Source organism: Erinaceus europaeus, chromosome 2 (genome assembly GCF_950295315.1).
Source record: "Erinaceus europaeus chromosome 2, mEriEur2.1, whole genome shotgun sequence".
Classification (NCBI taxonomy): domain Eukaryota; kingdom Metazoa; phylum Chordata; class Mammalia; order Eulipotyphla; family Erinaceidae; genus Erinaceus; species Erinaceus europaeus.
The window spans coordinates 34,413,392-34,433,655 of record NC_080163.1 but is presented as its reverse complement, the minus strand read 5'-3'; the positions used below and the strand labels follow the sequence as shown (position 1 = coordinate 34,433,655).

Genomic DNA, 20,264 nt, shown 5'->3' with positions numbered 1-20,264 from the left:
TGTGGTACCATGGTGATAAACTTGGGCTTCATACATGTGTGACCACTGAGCTGCCACTGAATCCATTTATTTTATTAAATTGGGTGGGGTACAAATAGGGGTGGGGGGAAGGCTAGACACCAAAGTACTATTCCACCATCCACGGAAAGCCTACCTCCACTCCTGAGGTGCTGTCTATGGTGCACCATGTGATACCAGGGATCAGACCCAGGGAGTTAAGCAAGGTGTAACATTCACCTGACCCAGTGAACCATATCCTGTCCCCACTCCTAATCATTTGAAGGGCAATGAGAAATAGCAGTGATCCTGAGTTCAGGAAACTAACTTGTCTCCATTTGTCTTTTGCCTGTTCCCATAAAAACTACATACTGAGATTATTGTTCAACTAATTTTTCTTTAATAGCTTGAGTATATTTGAGTATAAAGGTTATGTTTCTTGGGGGCTGGGCATTTGCACACCCAATTAAGTACACATATCACTATGCATAAGAACTCAGGTTCAAGCCCCCGCTCCTCACCTGAAGGGAAAATGCTTCACTACTGGTGAAGCAAGTCTGCAAGTGTTTCTCCCTGTCTGTCTCCCCTTCTCTCTCAATTATTTCTGTCCTGTCAAATAAGATGGGAAGGGAAAAAAAAAAATGGCTGCCTGAAGTGGTAGATTTGTAGCACTGGCACTCAGCCTTGTGGCAGTTAAAAAAAGAAAAAGGTATTTCTTCTTATATAACATTTTTTAATTTGTTCTTTGTTTATTGGGTTGAGACAGAAATCAAAAAGGAAGAGTGAGATAGATAGATAGATAGATAGATGCCTGCAGCACTGCTTTACCACTCATGAAACTTACCCCTGCAGGTGGGGCCCAGGGCCTTGAACCTGGATCTTTGTGCATGGTAAAATATGTATGCTCTTCCAGAGGCACCGCTGCTCAGCCACGTCATAAAGCTTTTGGAACCTCTTTCTCTAAGTAAATAAGAAAAAAATGCTTCTTTAAGTTCTGCACTTTGTTAAGATTGCTACCACTTTTTATTTTTAAGCTAAAGAAGTTGGGTTACTTTTTTTTTTTTTTTTGCAAGGTCAACAAAAATTATTAAGAAGATCCATTGACAATGAAGGGGAAGGAGGTAAATCTCTTAGATCGCTCCTCCAATAGGGAGACAGGAGATGAATTACTCAACTCATCCCCCACCTCACTTTTGTCCTTTTTTTTCTCATATGATTTGTTTCCTTTATGTGCTTGTATATGACATCATAGTCAGTTATAGGCTCAAAGTCAGGTGTTTCTTTTCAGCACAGGATATGCAGAACAAGAACAAACAAGAATTCCTTTCTTTTTTTTTAATTTTATTTATAAAAAGGAAACACTGACAAAACCATAGGATAAGAGGAGTACAAACTCGACACAATTTGGGTCAAAAGCCGTTAGTATGTACATTTAATTAGCATGCTGAAGTTTTGGTTTTAGATCCTTCCACCTCATTTAGCATCATCCCTTTGTTCTTTATAATACAAAATAGGACTGAGTGGTGGTGCAATTGGTAGAACACATGTTATCCTGCACCAAGAGCCTTGTTATAATCCTAGTCAGGATTGGGTGCTGGTGCACCTAGTGAGCACACCTGTTACAGTGCACAAGGACCTGGGTTTGAGCCCCAGTCCCCACCTGCAAGGGGGAAGCTTCACAAGCAGTGAAGCAGTGTTGATAGTGTCTCTGTCTCTCTACCTCTCTATTAGCCCTTTCCTTCTAGATTTCTGGCTGTCTATCCAATAAAAAAATAAATAAATATTTTAAAATTTAATTTTTAAAAAATCCGTAGTCCCCCACCTTTGGGGAAATCAGTATGTCATGAAATAACTTTAAATAGTATATGCTAGCGCAGGGATTCCAGTTCAGGACCCCTGTTCCCCACCTGCAGGGGAGTCCCTTCACAGGCGGTGAAGCAAGTCTGCAGGTGTCTGTCTTTCTCTCCCCTTCTCTGTCTTCCCCTCCTCTCTCCATTTCTCTCTGTTCAAACTGCGACGACATTAATAACAACAACAATAAAAAGACAACAAGGGCAACAAAAGGGAAAATAAATTTAAAAAACTAGAATATGCTAATAGACACATTCTTACAAGTCTGCTGGTTCAATTGCAGAATGATCTCCAAAATAAGAGAAAAAAAGAAACTAGATCAAAGATTAACTCCAGATCTAAAACAGTCTATTTAAACTTGCTAAAATAATTGCTTTCAACTTAGGGCAAGACTTCTTATGTGGCATAAGCAGAATATCTGGGGTAAGTAAATATAGTTTTAAAAAAAGCAAAGGTAAAATTCTTTCTATGAGCCCTGACTCCCCACCCCCAATACCTACCTCAGTTGGTATATTGGTCCATATACCCACGTGGTATATGGACATTCAGATCAGAACTGTGAAATAATTGTTAATCAAAAGAGAGAGAGAGCGTAGGGTTAAAAAGTAGTTGAAAAAGGTAAGATGTCTCCTTTTTCAATAAAGAAATTTTTTTTAAAGATGCCTCCTTTTTAATGTTTTATAAAATACATGTGAGAGCCTGGAACAGATATACTTCTGGGCAGTTTTTTTTTAAATGATATTTTGATTTTTAATTTCCTGAATTTGGCGTTCAATCCATATGTGTGGGTGGGTGAATTAATATGTATAAAAATAAGCACCTTTATATCACCATAAATAGAAGGTGGGATTGCTTCTTGTTTTTGGGTTTTGTTCTATTTTGCTTCACCCCCCCATAGTCCCACTTGTTTCTTTATTTTGTAGTTTGATCAATTGTATTCTCTCATCCAGGTTATACACTTATACCATCAGCTAAATCTGACAACTTGTCTGACTCCAGCCATAGTGAGATTTCTTCACGATCCAGCATTGTGAGCAATTGTTCCGTTGACTCCATGTCTGCAACTCTACAAGATGAACGGTGTTCTTCACAAACTGTGACAGTTCCTGAACCCACAGGGGCATTGGAAAAGACAGAGCAATCTTCGGGGATAGGAGACCATAGTCACGTTGGCCCTGGGTAAACATCCTTACTGTATTCAGATTGTGAGGCCCAAGTGAAGGGTCACTACATGCAGTGCTTCCCAATTGGATCTGAGATCCCTGACAAGGGATAGTTGCCAGTGGATCCGTAACAGAACATGAGGATCAAGCATGCGTCTCAATTCAGAATATACTTATAAGTAGTATTTGTGAAAGATCTGTACATGCTCTTTTAAACACTTTATTTTTCTTCTGTTTCTTGGGGCAGAAAGTAATTGAGAAGAGAGAGGGAGATAGAAGAGAAAGAGGAAAAGAGACACCTATAGCACTGCTTCACCTCCCACTGCAGGTGGGGACGGGGCTTGAACCCAAGTCCTTACACAATGTAACTAATGTGCTCAACCAAGTGTGCCACTGTCTAACCCCCATTAGAACTGTATTTACTTTATAAAAAAAATAACTAAGGCTTATACACACAGAGAAGAGAAAATAATTACAAATTCTACATCAATCTAACATGAGGGCAGCGTCCAGAGCACTAGCAGGGCACAAGAGGGGCAGCATCAAACCTGGGCCGTTAGACATTCAGAATCTTCTCTTTATCAACAAGCCATCTCTCTGGTGTCATCTCCCTGTTACCTTTTCCATAATGGTACAGGTCGATTTCTAAATTTCTCAGCTGCATTCTGGGACATGTCCACAAGGCGGCAGCAAAACACAGTCTAGGCTATTTATATACATTGTGGGGACTCAAGAACACAGACTTTCCACTCAGTGAATTTTCACACTTGAACTGCACAAATTATTCACAGAACAGTTATTTCCGCTACAATATATGAAACAGGTTGTCATTAGTAAATGTTATTTATTTAGCCCATAGTGTATCTGTGGAATTAGATGCCTACAAGATTCCGCTAATCATTATAAACTGCTTTTCCTCTTTGAGACAGAGGATGCTCGTGAGAGGGAGGTAGAGGCAGAAGAGGAGACACCAGAGCTCTCTTTTAACTCTTGTGAAGCTTCCCCAGTGCAGGTGATCTCCTGTAGTAGCCTGCTGCTTGATCCTGGTGCACACACAGGGTAAAGTGGGTCCTCTTGGATTGAGCTATCTCTCACCACTATGGCTTTAAAAACATTAGAAACCTTTCTTTTGTGAGCAGTGGGAAAGTTGTTGGACGCACAGACTGCAGAACTGGAATTCCTGTTGTCCCGCTGGTGATGGAATGGACCTCTGGTTACTTTCTCTCCGTGACTTCTTTGAAACTGCCTGACTCCCCTATGTCATATCCATATAGCTCTGAAATACAAAGAGGAAAGCAAAGTACAGAGAAGGGCCTGGGAGGTGCTTGGGACCAAACTGGAAATCCCTTGTTGAAAAGATGAGAGCTCTTGGGTCCATCATGGATCTGATTCATAGTTGTTTTTGTTTGTTTGTTTGCTTGTTTGTTTGCCTCCAGGGTTATTGCTGGGGCTTAGTGCCTGCACCACAAATCCACTGCTTCTGGAGGCTATTTTTTCTCTTTTTTTGCCCTTATTGTTTATCGTTGTTGTTACTAATACTGTTATTGCTGTCATTGTTGTTGGATAGGACAGAGAGAAATCGAGAGGGGACAGGAAGACAAAGGGGGAGAGAAAGATAGATACCTGCAGACCTGCTTCACCGACCGTGAAGCAGCCCCCTGCAGGTAGGGAGCCGGGGGCTCAAATCAGGATCCTTAACACCAATCCTTGCACTTTGTTCCATGTGTGCCTAACCGGCTGTGCTGCCACCCAGCCCCCTTGATTCAGAGTTTAAGGAGATATAATAGTGGGGATGAATGGAAATTAAAAGGGTCCCCTCCCCAATTATTTTCTTGGCAAATGAAGCAGAATAATTTTGCAACCCTTCATCCCCTCTCGTGAAAAGCTGTAATTTGGTTTGATTTTGCCAAGCTGAAGAGCAGACCTGGAAGAGTGCTCAGTGCTAGAACACTGAGGCCAGCTGAGCTTTGATCTTCATTGTCTCTAGTTATCTCAGTTATTGAATCAATAATTGAATGATATGGAGACGGTACAAGTGGTGGCGAACCTGTTGTGTGCACATGGTGGTACTATGCACAAGAATGTGGTTCAAGCAACTAGTCCCCAGCTGTGTGTGGAGGGGGAAGGGGCTCATGAGCAGTGAAGCAGTGCTTTAGGTGTCTCTCTCCCTCTTTGTCTCTCCCTGTCTTCTCAATTGCTCTGTTTCTATCTAAGATAAATACAATAAAAAGATATTGAATCATCTATTTAAATGGTATCATAGACAGTATCATGAAGCCACGAAACTGAGTAACATCAAATAAAATGTAAGAGTTTTGTAAAAATAAAGCTGGAGGCCTGGACGGTAGGTAGCACACCAGGTTAAATGTACATAGTGCGAAACACAAAGATCCCGGTTCAAGCCCCTGGCTCCCCACCTGCAAGGGAAGCCACTTCACAAGAGATGAAATGGGTCTGCAGATGTCTGTTTTTCTCTCCCTCTTTATCCTCCCCTCCCCTCTCATTTTCCCTCTGTCCTATCCAACAACAACAAAAATGGGGGGGAAATGGCAGCCAGGAGCAGTGGATCCATGGTGCAGGCACTGTGCCCCAGCAATAACCCTAGAGGCAAATAAATAAATAAATAAATATAGCTTGATGACAGAAAGAAAACACAAGCCAAATAAGTCAAGTTTAAGGGTTACATCCACAGTAGGAGAAAGAAGTTTCATAAGGGGGATGGGGGGACTTTATTGACAGGGGTCAGCAGCTGGCTCATCCAGTAGAGCACACACCTTACATACAAGAGGAACCAGATTTGAGCTCCAGGTCACCATATGGGAGTGCCTACAATGTGGAAACTTCATGAGTGGGAGAACAGCGCTGTTGTGTCTTTGTCTTTCACCCTCTGTCAGAGGGGTTGAGGGGAGCTCAAGCATGAATCTTCTTCTGGTGTGTTGATGACTAAGCTCAAACCTGGCTTGTTCATATGACAAAACATGCACACTATCCAAGTGCTGTTTTGCTGTTCCAATTTGTTTTGCTCGAGAGAGAGAGAAGAAAGTGGGGGCCAGGCGGTAGCGCAGCAGGTTAAGCACACATGGTTCGAAGCACAAGGACCGGCACAAGGATCCCTGTTTGAGCCCCTGGCTCCCCACCTGCAGGGGAGTCGCTTCACAAACGGTGAAGCAGGTCTGCAGGTGTCTGTCTTTCTCTCCCCTTCTCTGTCTTCCCCTCCTCTCTCCATTTCTCTCTGTCCTATCCAACAACAACAATAGTAAGAACAACAAGGGCAACAAAAATGGGAAAAATGGACTCCAGGAGCAGTGGATTCACAGTGCAGGCACCAAGCCCCAGCTATAACCCTGGAAGCAAGGGAGAGAGGGAGAGAGAGAGAGAAGAAAGTTAAAATGTAGACCCAGGAGGGGGTGCACTGGTAGGATTCTGGATTAAAATCATGAGCACTCAGCTATCACATGTGCCACACAGAGTGATGTTCTGGTATTCCTTTCCTTTTCTCTTCTTTATCTTTTAAAGAAAGAAAGGGAGAGATTGAAAGGAAAGAAAAGAAAGAAAAATTTCTTTGCTTCAAACCACACAGTAGAGTCAGTTGCCTGGATTTAACCTATGAGCTTAGTTTGAGGACCCTTGTAAGTGATGTAATTCACTTAGTACTAAGTAGTTGGAGAAGTTGTGGTTTCCTTGTGACTGTTCTAGACTAATCTTAGAGGTTCATTAAAAGATAAGACTCTTCACTCGGGAATCCCTAATTCTGTTTTCATGGAAAGAATCTATTATCCAGGAATGAAAATGTGCATTTATTAGCTGCACACAGCATCTTTCATTCTCATTTAAAAATCATCTCAACAAAAATTCTGAGGAAATCTTAACTGAGTTTCTTTTAATGTGTTTTCAGTTAGTTGTTAATGTAAATGCCAACAGAAGTTCGATGATTACAATGTCATTTTTTCACACAGTTTTATCATGAAAATTTTTTTCACCTCACCCTTTTTTTAATTAGTGATTTAATATTGATTTGCAGAATTATGTGATAACAGGTATAATTCCACACTGTTCCCATCACCAGAGACTGAAGTAGTTCTCCCAAGGTCACAGTATGATTGATTGATTGATTGATTACCACCAGTGTTATTGCTGGGGCTCAGTACTGGCACTGTAAATCCACTGTTCTCAGTGGCCATATTTTCCTCTTTTTCTTTTTTTTTTTTTTGTTGTTATATTTTATACAACAGAGAGAAATTGAAAAAGGAGAGAGAAAGAGCAAGATAGACAGTCACCTGCAGCCCTGTTCCACCACTCATAAATCACCCTGCAGGTGGGGAGCAGGTGCCCGGACTCAAGTCCTTAGGTGGATTCTTGTACATAGTACTATATGCGCTTAACCAGTGTGCCACTGCCTGGTCCCCTTGACTGTGACTTCTTTTTTTTTTAATATATTTATTTATTTATTTATTATTGCATAGAGACAGAAATTGAGAGGGGTGGGAGAGACAGACAGACACCTGCAGCTCTGCTTCACCACTTGTGAAGCTTTCACTCTGCAGGTGGGGACCAGGGGCTTGAACCTGGGTCCTTGCACACTGTAATGTGTGCACTTAGCCAGGTGCACCACCACCTGGCCCCTCTTATCTGTTATTTTTTAACTGTCTTTTTATTTTATTTTTTTAACACCAGAGCACTGCTCAGATCTGGCTTATGGTGGTGCAGGGTATTGAACCTGGGACTTAGGAGCCTCAGGCATGAGAGTCTCTGCATAACCATTATGCTATCTACCCCCGCCTTAACTATAGTTAATATATATTTGCCCATTTTTCCTGTGGTCCTTCTTTCTTTTCCTAAGTCACACCTACACCTATTACTACTTCTGAATGTCCTTTTTTCCTCGTCTCTTTCTGGGTCATGATGAAAGTGGAGTTCAGAGTCCTCTGGTCACCTTCCCCTCACATCTCTCCCCCTCTGGGGGTGTCAACCAAAATTCTTTGTAGAGTACAGAAGTTTCTGTAATTGTTTCTCTGCTGGAAGTGTTGTTGGCAGGTATCATCAACAGTTAATATGACTCATATTCTCTTGTTGCAGCAACACTTGTAATGGACAGAAGAAAGTTTTTCCAGCACACCAACCAATTACTTTTATTTCTGTGTCTTCAATTTTAGGTGGACACTCTCAAAGCCTCCTTTAATCAAAAGTTTACCTGTCTCATCTTCTATGAGCAATGAAGAGATTTCTCATGAGCATATCATGATAGAAGCAGCAGATAGTGGCCGTGGAAGTTGGACTTCTTGTTCAAGTAGCTCCCATGACAACTTCCAAAGTCTTCCAAACCCAAAAGGCTGGGATTTTTTTAACTCTTACCGACATACTCATTTGGATGGCCCCATTGCTGAAGTTGAACCCACTGACTGTGAGCCTTATTCCTGTTCTAAAGGCTGTTCTAGAACTTGTGGTCAGTGTAAAGAAAGCCTTGAAACTAATCAGATGAGGCAAAGCTGGGCCTCTTCCAGTTCTCTGTCTGACTCATATGAACCAAACTATGGGACAGTTAAACGAAGAGTGTTGGAAAGCACGCCAAATGTTTCATCTGAAGGCCTGGAGTCCAAGGATGGCACTGACCCAGTTTATAAAACTGTTACATCAAGTACAGAAAAGGGCTTGTTTGGTAAGTTATTTATTCTTGGTCACATTATGACTGGGAATTAAATGGTTAAAAATTACATGTGACATTAGGATGTCTTGAGCCAGAATTTTATTACCAAAACTCTCCAACATCTCTTTACTTACACAAATTATCTTCAAATGGTTCATGATTCCATAGGACATTGGAACAGACATTCGAGGCTGTAAAAGTAAGTGATCTATCCATCAGGAAAATACTGTGTTACTTTACAGTACTAGTGAAGGAATCATCCAGTTTATCACCTTGTAAATTGGACTGTAGTTGCTATGCATACATGGTAGGGACTTTAAAATAGCCATTACTTCTAGGTAGTAAAAACAAGAAAGAATATGCTAAAGAATTCCTGAACATTTTCCTCTTAGGTTTATTTTATTACACATGAGTGTTTCATATGAGACAGAGACAAGTCAGAATACCACTCCCCTGCATGTGGTGAGCTGGGATCTTCAGACATGCTAGCTCAGTTGAGCTATTTGCCCAGCCACATTTTTTTTTTTTCTTTTCACTGATGTGGCTTGTGATTGTGCAGGGGATTGAACTTAGGACTTTGGAACCTCAGGAATGAGAGTCTCTATGCATAAACATTATGCTATCTACCCCTGCCCTGCCACTGCTTTTTTACCCTGGAGCACTGTGTTCAGCTTTGGCTTTTGGTGATGCCAGGGCATGAACCTGGGCTGGAAACTTGGACACCTCAAGCATGAAAGTCTGTTGCTTCTCTGATGGTGCTATCTCCCATCCCTCCAAAATGTTTTTCAGTTAGACCCTTCTGGCATGCCTCAAGGATGTGCTAGTCCCCCTTTGTAGATTTCAGTCTAACCACACACAGCTTTCATGATATATTCTTTTAGTATCAAGCTACCAAATGCATTTTTTATTTCTTCTTGAATTGAATTGAAGACTTTGATATTACGAATAAATAGTATAATAGTTAACCTTCATTTGTTTGATTTATTTACTTTTGCCACCAACGTTTTTTTTTTTCCTGTGGGATTTTGTACCTTCACTATTCCACTTCTCCCAGTGGATTCAACATTTTTGCTTTTTCTTTTAACTAGAGGTAAGAGACAGAGATTAAAGGAGGGCCAACAGAGCATAGCTTTACCACTTGTGAAGCTTCCCCTCTGCATGGTGCTCTCATGCAGTGACCAGCGCCTCAAACCCAGATCCTTGTCCATGGCAAAAGGCTCATGGACATTCTACCATATGAGCCATCACAACTCACTATTTCGTATCTATATCATGATGTCAATAGAAGTTACTAAAAGTGGTGGGTCAGGTGGTAGTACAACGGGTTAAATGTATGTGGCACATAGCGCAAGGACAGGCATAAGGATCCCGGTTCAAGCCTGCAGCTCCCCACCTGCAGGGGAGTCACTTCACAGGCAGTGAAGCAGGTGTCTGTCTTTCTTTCCCCCTGTCTTCCCCTCCTCTCTCCATTTCTCTCTGTCCTTTCCAACAACGAATGACATCAACAATAACAATAATAACCACAGCAAGGCTACTACAACACGGGCAACAAAAGTGGGGGAATGGCCCTCAGTGGATTCATGATATAGGCACTGAGCCCCAGCAATAACCCTGAAGGCAAAAAAAAAAGAAGTTCCTAAAAGCATGTTTGTTTTATAGTTAACTAGTTAGATTACATTATAAACTGGGCTGTTACCTTTAAAAATCTTTTTATGAAAAAATATAATATACAGAACACCTGCATATACACAAGCGCTGCTTCACCATCCATGAGCTGTTGTCATGTGTCAGGGATTGAGCCCAAGGCCTCATACACACAGGACAAGTGTTCTCCCCCTAGGGACTACTTCCCTGGCCCCTATACTAATTTTTAGTTCATTCCTTTTTGTTTTTTCTTTCAATTTCTTTAATTCAAGTTTTGTTGTTTTTATTGTTTTTATTGCTATCACAGTCCACCTGCATGATCACTTTGCCCTTGGAGGCCTCCCTTTTTAAGATAGAAAGGGGAAGGGGAAGAGATACCACAGTGTTGTTGCACTGCATGTGATGGATTCAAACCCAGCTCCTCATGCATGGTAGTAAGTGCCCTGCCGGTGAGCCAGCCCCCGGCCCCTTATGAAAGTATTTTATTTATTTAACTTCTGTTAAATAAATTTATTTAACTTCTGTGTGACTATGTAAGTGTGCGTGTGAATACTTATATAGAATTTCCTGTCCAATAGAGAATATAGTTTTTTGTTTGTTTATGTTTTATATCTTAAATACTTCTGATTCAGTCATCTTTGTGACCAGAAATTCCTTGAGCAGTTTGTCATTGCACTGTGTGATGTCAGGGCTAAGCTATAAAAGATAGCTTGTCATTAGTGACATCTCTGTCATCTTCATCTGTCTCATTGTCTTTATTTGTAAGACATGTAATTTGTGTTTTTGAAACAGGTTTGAATATTAAGCTTTTTAAAAATGTTTTTAATCTGTTATTGTATTCATGTATATATTGTATGTTTTTAAGTTTGATTTTTCTCATTGTAGTGTCAGACTGTTTTTCATTTCTTTTATTTTTCATTAACATTTCCATTGCTTTTTTTTTTTATGCCAGTGTACTGTGTCACCTCACCCAAGAAGGAGGATAGGTATAGGGAGCCACCTCCCACTCCTCCAGGATACATGGGAATTTCTTTAGCGGACCTAAAGGAAGGACCCCACCTACACCCAAAACCTCCAGATTATAGTGTGGCAGTGCAGAGGTCAAAGATGATGCATAGCAACCTTTGTAGACTGCCACCAGCTTCTCTCAGTAACAACCCCATGGCCTGTGTTCCATCGAAGATTGTAACTCAGCCTCAGAGGCATAATTTGCAGCCATCCCATCCTAAACTTGCAGATGTGACTGATGCAGATAGTGAAGCAGATGGTATGTTAAAAAGCTACCTTAATGCCTCCTAAATGAATTATTGAGCACACTAAATGGTCTTTACTCATATTTTATATAATCAGTAATGTTATCCTTAAATGTCTTAGAAATATATTTTTTTAAATTTCTAAATGTAATGGGTTTCGGAAGTTGGGCGGTAGTGCAGCAGGTTAAGTGCAGGTGGCACAAAGCCGAGTACCAGCATAAGGATCCCGGTTCGAGCCCCTGGCTCCCCACCTGCAGGGGAGTTGCTTCACACACGGTGAAGGAGGTCTGCAGGTGTCTATATTCCTCTTTCCCCCTCTGTCTTCCCCTCCTCTCTCCATTTCTCTCTGTCCTATCTAACAACAATGACATCAATAACAACAACAAAACAACAAGGGCAATGAGAAGGAAATAAATATTTTAAAATATATATATTTAAATGTGATGGGTTTCCTTTTTTATTACTAATAAAGATGAGGGTCCTTCCAGCTCAAATGCAGTTTTCTAAGTTACCAAATGCCAATGTATTTTAATTATACTGTTTTTATTCTCTCTTGATTTTTTTATTTCTAATTAGTAGTAGGGTACAAGATTGTAAGATTATAATGTTATTTGTTCTCTATTATCAGCAAAAACTCATTACTGATTCTACAGCTGTGGCAATAGCTTGAAAATGGTCTGCTTTATTTTAATAATGAAATTTTATCCTTTCAAACAATAGAATAGTAAAACAAAAAGAAATAGGTATATTCTACGTTATTGTCAAACTTCAGCATGTAAATGTCTTTAGAATAAAATTTGCACCTTGATGGGATGCCTCAGGATTTTTCTCAAGTTGTCTAATTTCCTAAAAAGATCACTAGATGATTAATCTTCACTAATATGCTGGTCTGCCACTTAATTTTGTTTCTATTATTCACAGAAAATGAGCAGGTTTCAGCAGTATAGCCTTTGGACGGCCCTTTTGAAGACTACTGAAGGTCGTGAAGGAAGGAGGAGACAAGAGGCGTCTCATGGTCTTCCAGGCCGTCTGGACAGCCAGCTAGCTGCTGCTGCTTTACTAAGCCAGAAGTGTCAGCCCATTGCTCTGAACAGCGAGATGACCCTGAATCATGCTTCCTGTCGTCTGATCTCTGCAAATGCCTAGTTTCCTCATCTGTGGATGCTGTGCCTGGATAATAGTCCTCACTTTGCACACCAGACTTGCCTTGAGACTACAGTTACTAAAAAAAAAAAAAATCAAACTCCTCATTCTCCCCATGTCTGTCATTATAGATTTTTCTTTAACAACTCAATGGCAAGGTAGTAGTTGTATTCTGAAGTCATGGTAGTTGGAACTACTGGACAAATCAGAATGTCTCCCAGTACCAAGGATGTTCTTGTGTATTTTTGAAAGATAAGTTATTCTTTGAAGGTTAGTGGTATTGTTTGTTTGTTTGTGTTTTGGAGCTCTGATTAGCTGATCTTTATGTTTGAGACCATAAAGCTGCCTCTTACAAGCAGACATTAGTCAGCTCTACAGGATAAAATCCTTAAACTATAAAGATAACAGAGTCTCTGAATAGAATAGACCTTTGTGATTGAGTACAGAAAATACTGCCATCTGCTGGTATAATTTGGAAGGCCAAATGAAACTGCCTTTTTTTTTTTTTTTTGCCTCCAGGGGTATTGCTGGGGTCTTAGTGCCTACACCACAAATCCACTGCTCCTGGAGTTTTTTTTTTTTTTTTTTTTTTTTGTCTCCAAGGTTATCCCTGGGGCTCGGTACCTGCACCACAAATCCACTGCTCCTGGAAGCTATTTTTTACTCTTTTGTTGCCCTTGTTGTTTTATCATTATTGTGATTATTATTGTTGTTGTTGGATAGAACAGAGAGAAATGGAGAGAGGAAGGGAAGACGGGGGAGAGAGATAGACACCTGCAGACCTCCTTTACTGCTTGTGAAGCGACTCCCCTACAGGTGGGAAGCCGGGGGCTCAAACCGGGATCCTTACGATGGTCCTTGCTATTCGTGCCATGTGCGATTAACCCGATGTGCTACCACCGGACCCCACCCACGCAGGGTTTTTCTTATCTGTCATTTAGGAAAAGGAGGGGAGGGAGCTAAGATGGAGTGAGTAGCAATTCTACTTTCCAAAGAATGAAATGTTTATGCTAAATAATATGTATACCAGTTCTTCCTGAGGTGATAGTCATGCTCATCTAACTAAATTGAAAGTATAAATCCAATAAATAGTGAATGGGTTATAGAGAATTCTGCACTATAGAAACCCATCTATCAGACTTCTTTTTTAAAGGCAGTGTAATCATTGGTGACATAGATGAATTTAGCTTTATTCAAGTGTGCCTACAATGAAGCTCATTAACCCAACAAAAAATATAGTTTTTTGGGAATGTCGTGAGAAAGAAAGAGGTGCTAGAAGAATAGAAATCACCATCTCTTAGTTCTGTTTAGCACTTAAAGTATACATATATTTTAACAGCCCATTGGGCATAGCACTCTTAAGTATTAAAATGTTGGTGTCTGTTTATTGACATAGCTAAATTTTTTCATATTTTTTAAAAACTAAATAACAACAGTCAGAGTTATTATAGTGTACTACATAGATTAACTTGGAGCCAAAATGAATTTACTTCTGTCTGGTTATCTGTATGTAACATACAAGATTTAATTGATTCATGATTTCCTTTTCAAGAATTTATTCTCACTTTCCCCTGATTCTTCTACCTTCTTACCTCTCCTCTTCATTTTAAAATCATAGATCAGTTCTAAGTGCTAACTGGCAACAGTTCATCTTTTCTACCATAATGGTTGCTTCATTTTAGGGAAAATGGCATGACTGAAAATTTTGCCTATGCAGAAATGTTCATCTGTAATTTAAGCCTCATAAATTAACCCCAGGTGTAGTGGAATAAGGTCAGTGAGCTGGACCATAAACCCTGGTCTGACCTGTAAACAGTGTTCCTCACCACAGATTTTCTCTTCACTGATTGACATAATCTTGTTTTCATGTCAAAACAAAGGAAAGTGAAGGATATTTTTACTACAGCCATCTTTTACAGAGTTTGAATATTCTCTTTTTCTGCCCACAACCACAGAGAAAAATGGTTCTTCCCCCCACCCCCATGGTATTTGTTTATTTAACAAGTCTTTTGAACCAAGTGGAAGCCTTACCTATCTGTGTCCTTTATTGTGTTGATAATACATTGCACAGAGAGTCAGAGGCTTATGGTTTTAGACTTAAGCTGCCTTTGTCTTTGTGGCTGCCTTTGTTTATCTAACTGTGAGTGTTTGGATCAGCTGATCACATTGATCAGGAACTAAAACCAAATGCTTTGTAGTTTGGTGTGTACATATCCCCTAAAAAATTGTGGAGTTTTTATTTTTATATTTTAATTTAGGGTTTGTTCCTGCTTTTCTCTTGATTTATCACATGACTTAGAACAAAAGAAGCCTTAACTTGTAATTGTTCCAGTTTAAATCCCCATTTATTTTTGTTTTATTTTACAAAGTTGCAACTCATCTCACTTTACCTCTGGAGTCTGCCAGAACTATTAAAGCAGGAAATCCTAAGTGCATGCTTTTGCCAAATAATACTTTACCAAAACATTCTGTTCATAGTGAAATATTTGGAGAACTAATCCAGTATACATTTCTGTAAACGTGTATGGAGTAGATTCTTTTTTCCTCCAGTTGATCACTATCTGATCTTGGGGAAGGAAAAGCCTTAACCGACAGCTGGTGAGGATATGTCACATTGTCATCATCTGCATCACCTCCTTGGGAGTCTTTCCCAGACTGGAAATATGTGAATTGGGATTTCCAAGAATTAATCTGATTTTTATAAAGTGTTCTCACCCCTACAAAAAGAAAGGGAGTGTTTCCTTGTATATTTAAAATGATTGTTGTTCTAATATTTTTTAAGTTTCTATATAAAGTGTGATATTTAAATAAGTGTATCCCATTAATGTTACCTTAAAGGGCAAGGGATAAATCTTTAGAGAAGTGTCACAGTACATTTTCAATTTAAACTTGAACCCCACTTCATCTTGACTTTTGTTATGCATTTTTAAGGCTTCTTTATTTTTTTATATACAGAACGCAGTTGTACTTGACCTTTTGAAATTGCATCATGTGAGCTTATCAAGAGACAAAAATAAAACTGCACAGTTGGTTGTAATAATGAAATAGCAATTATACTGCACAAATCAGTGATTGTAAAGTATCCTGTAATAAGCAACGTTTGTCTCCCTATTTTTTGATATTTCTTAAACTTATGTCTTTTAGAAAGACAGCGCCTCTGTATGCTTTTTTGTATTTTTACTGAGTGTAAATATTTGTTATATTTTTGGTTAAGAGAATGTAAAAGTACCATTTATTATTATCATATCTACTAATACATTGATGAGATCAATAAAGAACCTGCATTAACCTTCTCTGCACTTTATTGTGAACATATGGAAGCAGATAATGAAATCACACCATCTTCATTCAAGAAGGTTTACTGGCAACATGTGTTGATGTGAAAGCTTTATTTTTTTACTGCTAGGGAAAATTGGAGTGGTCCAATTCTTAATGGATTTATATAGTATATGTGAAAGACCTAGGTATTACTTAAGTTTCAAAAAATAAAAGTGTTTGATTATAAGCTAAATAACAGTGACTTAACCCTGATTATAAACTAAGTAACAGTGACTTTACCCCTGTTGGGCCTTGTTTTTCTCTAGCAGGAAAACCTATTAGCAGACTGTCCAGGGCTGATAACAGTGACTCCACAATGTTGTCAAGGATTCCAGGCCTGGACATCTACACCCTGGGCTATCACCTCAAGACTTTCACAAAGAAAGGGCTTACAGGGAAAGTCCAAATGTGTGTCCCTTTTAACTAGCAAAAATAACAGCTGGGTTTCTTGTTTTTTGTTTGCCACTAGAGTTATCACTGGGCCTCGGTGCCTACATGATTCCTCTGCTCCCAGCCCTACTCCACCCCCTTTTTAAATATCTGGAGAGGGAGAGATGGAGAGACATCATAACACCCCTTCACTGCTGGTGAAGCTTCCCCCTGTAGGTTCTCCCATGTGTTGACTGGAATCTTGAACCTGGCTCCTTACATCTGGTAAAGTGTGTGCTGTATGTAGCAAGCCATCTCCCAGCCTTCACCTCTCCCCTGATGACAGCTTTTATAAAAACCATGTTAGCATATTCCTCCTCACATCCCACTGGTTAGAATGGTCTCGCAAGAGCAGTTACTGCTAGAGAACCTGGAAGATGGTGATTTTTAGATAAGCAGCTGATGGCTTCTTAATGAAGGGAAATATTTTCAGTAAAGAAGGAAAGAATAGATACTGATTAGTTAGCTAGCCTGATGGACTTCACCATGCCAGTTACTCCTTCAGGGAGTACACATAATTGTAATGGTTTCTTATACAGGATCAAACCTAAGGACTCCAGCAAAGAAGAATGAAAATCCTGCTTTAGCACTCATTTCTCCCAATCTGCCCTCTGCACTCAGAAAATGTTACGCCCGTGATAGGTAAGACATCTGACTCCCAGATAACCCTTCCCATCGGTATACCAACTCCTTCCTCCCAGGCCATTTTGTCCCCTGACCATCTCACCACAGTGTCACTAAATTATTGCTTAAACAGAAAACATTAAATACTGGATGAATGAAAGCGTTCACTGGGTAGTATGCTATTCTGCTAGGGGCACAGCCTGGGTTTTGAGCCCAGCCCCCACTGCACTGAAGGAAGTTTCGGTGCTGTTGTCTCTCTCACGCTCCCTCACTGCCTCTCTATCCATATCTTAAAGAAAACATTAAATGTGAGTATTGTAAGCACAAGGACTGGTGTAAGGAGCCCAGTTCGAGCCCCCGACTCCACTTGCAGGGGAGTCACTTCACAGGTGGTGAAGCAGGTCTGCAGGTCTCTTGTCTTTCTTTCCCCCTTTCTGTCTTGCCCTCCTCTCTCCATTTCTCTCTGTCCTATCCAGCAATGACAACAACAATTACAATAACAATAAAAACAAGGGCAACAAAAGGGAAAATATAAAAAAATTTTTTTTTAATATGAGTACTGTGTGTTGAATAGTGGCTGCCTTAAAATGTCAGTCCATGGGGCCAGGCAGTAGTGCAGTCGATTAAGTACGAAGGATCCCAGTTCGAATCCCCAGCTCCCTACCTGCAGGAAGAGGTCACTTCACAAGCAGTGAAGCAAGTCTGCAGGTGTCTTTCTCTCCCTCTCTCTGTCTTCCCGTCCCTTCTCGATTTCTTTCTGCCCTATTACAACAACCATAGCAATAACAATAAGGGCAACAAATTGGAAAAATAGCCTCCAGGAGCAGTGGATTTGTAGTGCAGGCACCAAGCCCCAGCGATAACCCTGGAGGCAAAAGAAAAGAAGACTGTCAAATCTTAATCCCTGCTTGACAAAAGATTCTAGGTAGTCATTAAGTTAAGCATGCTGAATTCTGTTACTTTCAGTTGTCTTATATGCGCTAAATGCATCATTGGTGTCCTTGCAAGACATTAGCAAAAGACAGTGCAGAAAGCTATGTGAGTATGGTAGAGAAATGTAGCCAGAAGTCAAAGATTACCAAGAGCCACCAGGAAAAGATGAGAGAGTGAGTGTTCCAGAGGCATCCTCTGCTGTAACCTCAATCTTTTTAATTTTCATTAGTGATTTAATAATGACTAACAAGGTTGTAAGATATCAAGTTTTCTTCCACACAGTTTCCACCACCAGAGTTCTGTGTCCCATCCCTTCCATTGGAAGCTCCCTACACTTTTATCACCTCTGGTAGTATAGGCCAAAATTCTTTATGAGGTGCAGCAGATGGAAAATAATTTATTCTCCGCGGGACATGGATATTGACACTAGGGTAGGTGTAGCCTCATAATCTTAGCTTTTGTTTTTGTTTTTCCTACACCAGAGAGATTATTCAGTGGATAGAGAGTATCTGCCTTGCCATGTGCCTGGCCCAGCTCACACTCTGGAACCATATCAGAGTACTGTGACACCAAGAGGCAATCCAGTGCTGAGATGTCTACCTATGTACTAGAATGAAGAAAAGCCCAGAAAGGTGAATTTACTGCATGAATGAGAACCCTAACTCACACACACACACACACACACACACAATCAAAATTATCAACTGTTCACACAAAGAAGACATAAGCCAAATTCAGTATTTTTGTTTTTCTTATTTCAAGCATTTTGGCAAGTATACAGATACAGGTTTAAATTTAATTTCTATAATAACTAAGCTTTTTTTTAGTATGTGCTAGCTCTTCAGTCTCCATTTGTGCCTGTTTAGGTCTTTTTTTTAATGTTGCTAGAATACTCCAATTTTTGTACATTTTCTTCTATATATTTACCAACTCTCATAACTTAAAATTTCATTTCTCTTGTTCTGTATTGCACTGGCTGAAAATGCCCAATGACCAGGGTAGAATTCTTTTCTTTGCCCCTGGTCTTCAGAAAAGCTTTCTGATTTTATACCACTGAGCTTTATGATTCCTATAGGATTTTAGTAGGCCTTTTTTTTTCTTTTTTCTTTTGCCTCCTGGTTATTGCTGGGACTTGGTGCCTGCACTATGAAACCACTGCTCTTAGCAGTGATTTTTCCACTGTTACTGCTGCTGCTGTTTTTTGGATAGTGCAGAGAGATGTCGGAGTCTCTGGTTGGGCTGATCTCCAGGGGAAAGGTAACGGACTGGTTCTTTCTCACTCACGACAGGGGTGACACGAAGTAAAAGACACCAGGGAGCTCTTCACGTGTTCAGAACTCGTTTATTAGCAAGGTGGACATGAGTTAAATAGAAAAACAAACGAAGGGAATATTACTGAAATATGTCAGAAATTACAGGTTTCTTAACGGTTGGCATGCCCCTAAGGTAGGGGGCTGGTATGACAGGAATTGATGAGATACAAGACAGTTATTCTCCATGACACAAACAACTTAATTATCCAAAGGTATTTGAGAGAAGCATAGGGGTTAAACCCGTAGGGTGAGACAGAGAGAAGATGGATATCAAAAAGCCATATAGTTTGGAATTTCTCTTGTCTGGGGTCTGAGGTGTGTGATGAAGTGTGTGATAAGGTGTTCTCTTCTGTGATCAGAAGGTGACTTTGAATAAGTGAATCTGCGGCCATGTGGCCTGCAGTTAATGGAGGGAAGTATTGGGGTATCTGTGGGCCTGAGAGTCAAGAAGGAAAGAACCAAGTCTGAGTTTCCCCCCTTATGCTCACCTCGGTTGAGAGAGACTTACCAAGAGGTTATCTTCTCAGACCTCCATTCAAGGACGGGGGTGGTTCTCCCTAAGCTCTATCAGGTTTACACATGTTCCCAACAGAGAGAAATCGAGAGGTGGGGGCAGACAGGAGGGGAGAGAAAGACACCTGCAGGCCTGCTTCACTGCTTGTGAAGCGACCCCCCCCCATAGGTGGGGTAGAGGCATTTTTTTACATTTTTATTTATTATTGTATAGAGACAGAAATTGAGGCAGAGGGACAGAGAGACACAGACAGCCCTGCTTCACCACTTGTTAAGTTCCCCCCCTGCGTGGGACCAGGGGCTTGAACCTGGGTCCTTGTGCACTGTTGTGTGTGCACTTAACCAGGTGTCCCACCGTCTGCCACCCCTGCAGGCATTCTTTATGAGTTTAAAAAACATTCCCTTTTATTTATAAGTTTTCTTTTTTCTTTTTTTTTTT

The 20,264-nt window shown here is 40.4% G+C and overlaps 1 protein-coding gene across 7 annotated transcripts in view; it reads left to right on the top strand.

Annotated features, from left to right (window-relative positions):
- The window catches only part of RAPGEF6 (Rap guanine nucleotide exchange factor 6), a 207,433-nt gene extending 191,449 nt beyond the window's left edge, over window positions 1–15,984 (top strand). For 6 of the 7 annotated variants that reach the window (XM_060177662.1, XM_060177643.1, XM_060177648.1 and 3 more), the window contains 4 exons: window positions 2,799–3,027; window positions 8,165–8,667; window positions 11,252–11,566; window positions 12,474–15,984. In XM_060177662.1, the coding sequence (XP_060033645.1) occupies window positions 2,799–3,027; window positions 8,165–8,667; window positions 11,252–11,566; window positions 12,474–12,499 (1,073 nt within the window). In that variant the 3' untranslated portion in view covers window positions 12,500–15,984. The remainder of the gene's footprint in view (window positions 1–2,798; window positions 3,028–8,164; window positions 8,668–11,251; window positions 11,567–12,473) is intronic. The other variant, XM_060177664.1, reaches the window with a different exon arrangement.
- The last annotated feature ends 4,280 nt before the right edge of the window (window positions 15,985–20,264 follow it).